Genomic DNA, 9,062 nt, shown 5'->3' on the forward strand with positions numbered 1-9,062 from the left:
TGATTTTCTAGGTGAATTCCATGTAAATGTGGTGGAGTGTTGGGGTGGATTTAAAACATTCTAACTAGCTAGGTAGCCAAATGATATATCATAACATTATATCACCATCGATCAATCCAATTTATAAGGACAACAACTAGTAATGACATGCAACACACAAACAACAACAATTTGAAAGGAAATGTAAAAAATAAAATAAAAACAATTCAGTATAGTAAATATTGTGTAGAAGACAAAACATGGCATAGATGTAACACATGACTTAGTCATCTATCTTGTACTTCATCACACCATCAAACAATTAAAGACTTGAACTGATAAAATGTTACTTCTTCATCCTCAAGCAATCAATACATAATATACTCCAAGAATTGAGCATAACAAATGAATTTATGGGATCTAAGCCATCAACTTGAGAATATCAAGGTATGAAGCGGTTGCAACAACCTTGTTAACAATCTCAGTTGGATGGAAATGGTCATAGAAGAAATGAATGTCCCTAATAGCACACGGTGTTCCTCCTCGAACGCACAGCCCTGTACTTGTCTCGACCCTGCAGCACGCCTCAATCAAAACCCTCATGCCTGATCATCGAATATAAAGTTTAACGCAGTTACTTTATAGATTCGGCATCACGATAAAAATCATAAACCCTAAACCCAAAACAAACAAACCAGGAACAAATAGCTCTGTTGGCCTCAAATCCATGGCATCTATGTAGATGAAATTAGAGTCGGGGAGATCATGACTGAGTTGTTCGACAAGGACTCTGAGCTCTGTGTTGAACAATCTGACTGCGTCGTTGATGGCGTCGATGCAGAGGGAGCCCTGAGTACCTTTCGTCACCATCGCCGGGATGCAACCTAATGGACCAAGACCGGCAACACCTATTTTTCTTGCTCCTAAATTGTATAATTGCTGTGACATGTATATATGTCTGTTAGTGATCAAGTGATTCCCTCTGTCCCATGCACTTTTTTATTTTTTATTTTGGGTCATCCCAAACTACTTGCACTATTTCTTTTGAAGCAAGAATTAGATATTTAATTTATACAATATATTAAAGTTAATTAAGTTTTTCCTTATTAAGTGATCTATTTTTACACTTAGGTGGTCTTCGGTTTCCTAGATAAAATAGTACTTCATCCGTCCCATAATAGATGTCACACTTTTTTTTAGTTTGTCCCACAAAAGATGTCACATTTCTTTTTTTAGAAAAAGCTCCCTCTCACATTAATATAAATACATTATTATCTCTCTCCATCTAACACACAAAACAACATCTCCTAAAATCTCGTGTCATTTCTCAAGTGTGCCATCTCATTTCTCAAGATACTCCCTCTGTATCATAAAAATAAGGACATGTTTACATTTTAAGATGTTCCATAAAAATATCTCTTTCTATTTTTGGTAACTTCTTTCTTTCTAATAAGGTGGAGCCCATTATCTACTAACACTACTATAATTATTTTTTCTTTATATTTCTTTCTTACTTTACTAATTGTGCATTAATTCCCCTACCATCCTAATTATCCATATTTTTATGGGACGAAGGTAGTATAATCTAATATTGAGCTGTGAGTTTATTTTAATTGGAGGGTTGACTATGAGTAATTATCACATGATTATCCATCTGCAATTAAGTTGTGAGATTTAATCTCATGAACCAAACACAATACATATTTAATATCTAGATATAATCTTCTAAACCGAACAACTCTTTAAAATACTAATTTAATTACACTGAAAAATCTAATTCAAAATATATGATCTAAAATAAAAGTGCGAGTAGCACGAGACTGAAGGAAGTATTTATTTAGGTGATGATGAGAAATTGAAATGTTACCTTAAGCTGCTGAGAGAATTTATTGGCTAAGAATGTTGCATATTGCTGTGGTGTATACCATCTTTGGGTGGTATAGTATTTAGGCTCATAGTAATTGTTGATGTAATCGTTGCTGCCAATTACCAAATAATACAAGCATTTGTTGAGGTGCTGTTTGGCTGAAGACTCATTTCCGTACGAAGCCGTAAATCGCGACAAAGCGATCTCGTGATTTCGCAACTGTTGATCCAAACTGATCCTATACCCCTACATGAATCATACCAAAGTAGAGATTTCTCTTAAAAATAGAAAAAATGAGTATGTCGAAAAGTACTCCCACTTTCTAGTGATTTTAAGAAATGTAATAGAAAAGTGAATTGAAAAAGTTCATGAAGTGTGGATCCTACTTTTATATATGAATTTTATAATAAAATATGAGTGAAAATAGATTAAAGTATGATGCGCTCCGAGAAAAAATTATCTTGTCTATGTAACATGTAAAAAATGGAAAGTACATCTCGTACCAGATGCTTTCCGGTGTCGCTACGAATTCCGGCTGATCCAGAGGCGTAATTGACACCGTTGGATACGTCACCGGTGTCTTGCACCTCGGCAAAAGGTGGAATGAAATCGCTGAAACCGAGCATTTTAGCTGCAGCAATAATTTGGTGTAAACTATCATAAGTGACTACAACGACAACGACAACGACAACGACAGTAACAAAGGGCAGAGGGCATCACCGAGAAAATCGGCCGAAGTGAGGCCATTGGTGAATCTTCCAGTAGCACCATAAGGGAAATCAACACCATAAGGAGGGAAATCCACCTTAGCTGATGTATTTAGGTTGTTGTTATTACCACTATCCACTAAGGAATCACCAAAAATGAACAAGCAAGGAAATGGTAGGGCACTCACTACCACCAGTATTGTGAGAAAAAATGACACACGACAAAATATTGATATGTAATTACCAGCAAACGCCATTTTTGAGGAAGACACATTAGAGATTATAGTAGAGAGTTCTGGAAATAGAGACCATGACTTTTGAAAAATATAAAATTACTCTTTGCAGCTGGAACTGTGGTGGGATGGTGTAATCATATTATTAAAATGCATACATATTTTTTTTTTTATTTTGTTAGTCAATTTGAGGATTTTAACAGATCGAAACAATCATGTGAGACAGATTGCATCATTGCAAAAGGATGATTCTCATGGAGCGAGTTTTGTGCAACCAATTTCTGAAGCAAGATCACCCGCTCATTTTTTATTTTATTCAGATTTTGTGGGTCGAAACTTTGGATCACCTAAGCAATCTGCTCCATTCATATTAACTAAGTATACATGGTCTAGATTTGTGTTAAAATGAATATATCACTGTCATAATATATAAGCACTATGTATGTATTATATGGTATGGTAAAATAATTCTGATTTTATGTCAAAACTAAGGTTAAATATGAACCCTTATATAAAAAATAGATGGTGGAAATCCAAGATTTTCGTCCGACCATGTAAATATGAAATTAAGACGTACAATGATCAGATTGATAATTGTATTACATATAATTTGAAAATAGACATATATTACTAACATTAGAGTGTCCACAGTGGTGGATGAAGGGGTTGGCAGCGGAAGCGTGCATTCAAATAAACCAGATAATGAAAGCGATCTATTTAGCAGATTATTTAGACAAATTCTATTCGCGCAATTATCACATGTATCATGCTCATAACTCAAATAAAATCATGCTTTAAGAGTAATTAAAAACTAAAACATGATTTTCTGCGGATTAACCATTTTACCTTGAGGATTCTCTAAAGAATCGAAGATAGCTAGCGCCTTCTCCACGTGAAGATCTTGAGTACTAAACCACGGATCTTCTGACTGGTTCCCGGACTGTATACTGATATCTGGGTGGACTGATCTCACCAGAATACTAGGACTTAAATACGGAAGACAAAAACTGATCTCACGGAGGAGAGCTGGAGAGAATTTTCGTCCTCTTCGGAGAAGGAGAGAGGGACGGAATTTTAATGAAAAATTGTGTGTTTTTTGTCTCATTTATTCTCCTATTTATATTAACTCACATATTGGGCCAGACAGGGATCTATAGAAGGTTTTGGTTATGGCCTCCCACAGTTAACTTTTTACTAATTAAATTGAACCCACAATTTAATATAAGCATATATTGGAATATTACGAGCAGTCACTACAGAAGTAATATTGCACTACCCATCCAAATCCGAAATTATAAGTAATTTGGGTTTCCATTGTTTGTCATTTATTTCCCGCAACATCCATTAATTAATTAGTGTCTGCTAGACTTAATTAATTAAAATCTTATTAATTCCAAGAGTGGACTCAGCAAGAAGGGCTTATTTATTATTCATAGAGTAATCAAACTCCAACTAGCTAGGTTCCGAATAATAAAGCCTTATTTCGAGCTCCTCTTGAGGACATTATCAAACGAGACTCACCTCGCACACGATTCAATATAATAGCAATCCTAGCACCGCTATATATTAATCACCACTACCCAATATACCAGGATTATTGGGTTGCGAAAAACCCGCACCATTTGGTAAGTCAAAGTAGTGCATAATCAATACCGTATGCTCAATGCTAACGTACATTGATTAAGGAACAAATAATTATCAATACCTCGTCTTTCAGTAGACAGCATAAAGACTTGTCTCGCTGTTAGATCCAATTCAGTGCTCTACCGCACGAATGTCATCTTATTTCAGTAAGGCTTAGAAATATGCGGACTGACATTGCAACCTTTCACGATAGGTAGTCTAGGCTTATCTGGGTTGTGAAATTCTTATTTTTCTTTGTTCAGAACTGACCGTGTTACCTTAAAGTGGACGTCGCCCACAACCGGTCTACTAAAACAAAGACTTAGATTTTGTTAAGTTACTTATACATTTAAACATGCAATAAACACTCATTAAATGTAAATCATAACAACATTATGAAAAAAATAATTTGTTTTATTCCTTGGAAAATAAAATAAGAATTTTTACAGTATTCAATTACTCGAAAGGTGATTTCTAGTATACAAACTCTAACAGTCTCCCAGTTATACTCAAAAAAGCTTTCGAGTATACAAAAAAATGTGCACTACGTCTAATTCTCCCACTTATACTGAAAGCGAGTTGAGGTCTTGAGCGAGTCGAACTCCTATCCCTTCAACATGGAGCTCGAACGGTTTCACCGCCAATGCCTTTGTAAAAAGATCTGTCAGGTTGTTCTCTGACGCAATCTTGACCACTTGTATGTCTCTTCTCTGCACTATATCTCTAATGATATGATACTTCCTCTCTATGTGTTTGCTCGCTTTGTGAGTTCGTGGTTCTTTCGAGTTTGCCACAGCACCAGAATTGTCACAATAAATGATGATGCTCTTGGGCAGATTCGTAACCACACCTATGTCCAAAAGGAAGTTTTTAAGCCATACAACCTCCTTTGCAGCCTCCGAAGTGGCCACATATTCGGCTTCCATGGTAGAGTCCGCGATGCATTTCTGCTTTACGCTCTTCCAAATTACGGCACCACCTCCTAAGGTAAACACATATCTAGAAGTAGTTTTTCTCGAGTCCTGATTAGCTTGAAAATCTGAATCAGTATATCCCAAAGGACAGAGCTCGGCTGCATTGTAAACTAGAACATAATCTTTAGTCAGTTTAAGGTACTTGAGTATGTTCTTCATGACAGTCCAATGTCCTTGGCCCGGATTCGATTGATATCTTGCTACCATGCCAACATCAAAGCAAATATCAGGCCTTGTACAAAGCATAGCATACATGAGACTACCAACTGCCGAAGCATATGGTATTCTTCTCATCTCTTCTATCTCAGACGACGTCTTAGGACACATCTCTTGAGAAAGATGGATGCCATGTCTAAAAGGTAGGAAACCTTTGTTGGCATCTTGCATGCTAAAGCGACTAAGTACAGTGTCGATGTAAGGTTCTTGAGATAAGCACAACATTCTCTTCTCACGATTCCGAAGAACCTTTATGCCGAGAATGTGTCCCGCGTCTCCCATATCTTTCATCTCGAACTGGTTTGAGAACCACGTTCATACTGATGACAACACCTTTTTATTGTTTCCAATTAGAAGAATGTCATCTACATATAAAACTAAGAACACAACATTTTTGTTTTCAACCTTCTTACTCACGCAGCTTTCATTTGGGCACTTTTTGAATCCAAACTTATGAACAGTTTGATCGAAACACTGGTTCCATGATCTAGATGTTTGCTTGAGGCCATAAATGGCTTTCTTAAGCTTCCATACCATATGTTCCTTGCCCTTCACGGCGTATCCTTCGGGTTATTCCATGTAGATGGTCTCCTCAAGACTACCGTTCAAGAACGCAGTCTTAACGTCCATCTGCCATACATCCCAATCCATGTAAACTGCTATAGATAGAAGTATCCGGATCGATTTGAGCATGGCCACCAAGGAGAAGGTCTCGTCGTAATCGACACCTTCCTTTTGGGTGTACCCCTTAGCCGCTAGTCTTGTCTTAAAGACTTTTAACTCGTCCATCGGGTCCATGTCTACGTTTGTATATTCACTTACTCCCAATGGCAGTACAACCTTCGGGTAGGACAGACAAATCGTAGACGTCTTTGTCTATCATTGATTGTAGTTCCGAATCCATTGGTTTTACCCATTCGCAATGATTGACATCCGCTTGCGCATCTGCAAAATTCCTGGGATCTAATACATTGTTTTCCAAAGAGTGATCCATAGATTCTCCCAAACCAATGTATGTATTGGGTTCATGAGAGACCCCCCACTGTGATGCGGCACTACAACACTAGGAGTAGAAGTTGAAATTTCAGGAATTGTTTGTACACTAGGTACTTATTCTTGGTTAATGTAACTAGTGACAGAAGTTAGCTCGCCAAGAGCCACTTCATTGCTGGGTTTATGATTCATTACAAAGTCTTCCTCTAAGAATGTCGCGTGAGTACTCATGATAACTTTCTTGTCTCGGAGACTATAGAATTCATAAGCTTTCGAACCTTCGGGATAACCTATAAACAAACATACTTTTGTCCTTGATTCTAGCTTAGTTGGATCATTTTCCAATACATGAGATGTTCTAGATTGGGCTTGCGCCCATCCCACAACTCATATGGAGAAGCAGGAACATATTTTAATGGTAAATTGTCTAACATATGGCTTGCAGAAAGCAAAGCATGTCCCAAAACGAAATAGGTAGCTGTGCATAACTCATCATCGACCGGACCATGTTCAACAAGGTCCTATTTCTTCTTTCAGCCACACCATTCTGTTGGGGTGTGCGCAGCGCAGTCAATTGGGATTCAATTCCTTCCACCGATAAGTAGTTCAAAAATTTGTCACTTAGGTACTCGCTTCCGTGATCAGATCACAGGCTTTTGATACCTTTTCCATGATGTGTCTCCGCATAAGCCTTAAATTCTTTGAACTTGTCAAAAGATTCAGACTTGAAACGCATCAAATAAACATGTCCGACTTTCGAGTGATGAAATAATGATAGCCACCTCTTGCCTAGGTTGACATTGGTCCACACACATCAGTATGAACGAGCTCTAGTACTTCCTTGACCCTATTAGCTTTCACCCTAAAAGGTCTCTTAAACGTCTTGCCTTCTAAGCAGGATTCACACGTGGAGAATGACTCTGTTTCTAGATCTTTAAGAAGGTCTTGGTCCACGAGAGTTTGAATCCTTCTTTGGTTAGCATGACCAACTCTAATGTGTCATAAGTACGTTTCGTTCATTGAACTTGAAGGTTCTTTCCTTTTCTTTGAAATTTTCGATGCATTATTGAGTTCTGATTTGCGATCATTAAATTGTGTAGATATGATTGTGTACAGATTGTTTTCATAATACCACGACAGATATAAGAGCCATCTTTCTTAATAATGCAATTGTTATTTAAAGAAATCGCATATCCATAAAAAACCAATTTAGAAACTGAAATTAAATTTCTTCTAAAAGAAGGTATCAACAAAACATTCTTCAGAATCAAAAATCTATTACTACTAAAACACAAATAAACGTCTCCACTGCAACGGCTGCCACTTTAGTAGCGTCGCCCAGCTAGACCTCGATCTCACGATCATATAGCCGTCTTGTCACCTGTATTAAATCAGGATCAAAACAAATACGATCAGTAGCTCTTGTGTCAATAACTCAAGTATGAGATGATGTCGAAGCCAAACATGACTCGAAAACTAGAGCTTGGTGCATACCTGTCGCCATGGCCCTTTTAGGGCAGTCTGGCTTCCAATGCAACTTCTCTCCACACTTGAAACACTTTCCTGTTTGCTTCTTGTTTGGCTTCCTCTTCTTCTTTCCCTTAGCATCTTTAGCAGCGACCTGGTTTGTCATCTTCTTCCTAGGGCCAGAGGAATGATGTGTCGAACTAACCATCGCTGCCTTAGCTTGAATCTTGAGATCCTCCGCCGACTGAAGTTTAGTCAACAATTCAGCCAAGGTGTAATTCCTTTTGTTCATCTAAAAGTTGAGCTTGAACTGCTGAAAGCTAGGGGGTACACTTTGAAGAATGATAGTCACTTGGGACTCGGGATCAATCGTCCCTCCCAAAACCTCAATTTGATTGAGGTGGCTTATCATCTCGAGGACGTGGTCCCGCACAAAAGAGCCTTCTTCATAGTCTTAGCCATGATACTCTGAAAGTCCTGAGACTTACACGTTCGATTCTGAGTACCAAAAAGATTCATGAGATTTTGCATAATCTCGGCGGTAGTCGCCATGGCAGCATGTTGATGTCTAAGCACTGTAGACATGGAGGCCAACATATAACACTTAGCCTCTCATTTGCCTTATGCCACCGTTTATGGTTATCTCGTACTGCCTGCGCGGCATTAGCCGCCGGCACTGGAGGCCGTGGAGTAGTGAGCACAAACTTGTACTCATCAACCGTGAGAACGATGTCCAAATTTTGTTTCCATTCTATGTAATTTTGGCCCTCGAGTTTGTTTTCTTTAAGAATTGCAGATAGAGGATTGAGTGACATTGTGACGGTTTAGGTTGCACTGCAAAACAAAAGATTTACTATTTGTCATAAACTTATGTAATGAAATTGAAGAGATAAACCATAGAACTTTTCAAAATCTTACAACTGTAAAATTAAAATTTTGTACCCTCAAGCAGAGGTCAATACGCATTAAAATTTTAACATTTTTACTGGTCACAACACCGACG

The 9,062-nt window shown here is 37.8% G+C and overlaps 1 protein-coding gene across 2 annotated transcripts; it reads right to left on the reverse strand.

Moving 5' to 3' along the window:
- Positions 1-247: 247 nt before the first annotated feature.
- Positions 248-2,850, reverse strand: LOC121790575 (GDSL esterase/lipase At1g29670-like). 2 transcript variants are annotated; one of them, XM_042188765.1, is made up of 6 exons: positions 2,798-2,850; positions 2,567-2,656; positions 2,350-2,477; positions 1,847-2,092; positions 675-918; positions 248-584 (listed from the first exon to the last, which is right to left on the reverse strand). In XM_042188765.1, exons 1-6 carry the CDS (start codon positions 2,808-2,810, stop codon positions 400-402), a joined length of 906 nt encoding a protein of 301 aa, XP_042044699.1. In that variant the 5' UTR covers positions 2,811-2,850; the 3' UTR covers positions 248-399. The 2 variants fall into 2 exon arrangements, with proteins under 2 accessions (XP_042044699.1, XP_042044697.1); XM_042188763.1 differs by having other exon boundaries at positions 2,567-2,835.
- Between the last annotated feature and the right edge of the window lie 6,212 nt (positions 2,851-9,062).

This window comes from Salvia splendens, unplaced genomic scaffold (genome assembly GCF_004379255.2).
Source record: "Salvia splendens isolate huo1 unplaced genomic scaffold, SspV2 ctg552, whole genome shotgun sequence".
NCBI lineage: Eukaryota > Viridiplantae > Streptophyta > Magnoliopsida > Lamiales > Lamiaceae > Salvia > Salvia splendens.

Bases quoted from the DNA above. Each gene is read 5' to 3' on its own strand.
- LOC121790575 (XM_042188763.1), bottom strand. From the start codon at position 2,810: ATGGCGTTTGCTGGTAATTACATATCAATATTTTGTCGTGTGTCATTT. The intron at 919-1,846 runs GTAACATTTCAA...TACATGTCACAG, and splicing joins AATTCTCTCAGCAGCTTAAG to CAATTATACAATTTAGGAGC. The intron at 585-674 runs GTTTGTTTGTTT...TTCGATGATCAG, and splicing joins AACAGAGCTATTTGTTCCTG to GCATGAGGGTTTTGATTGAG.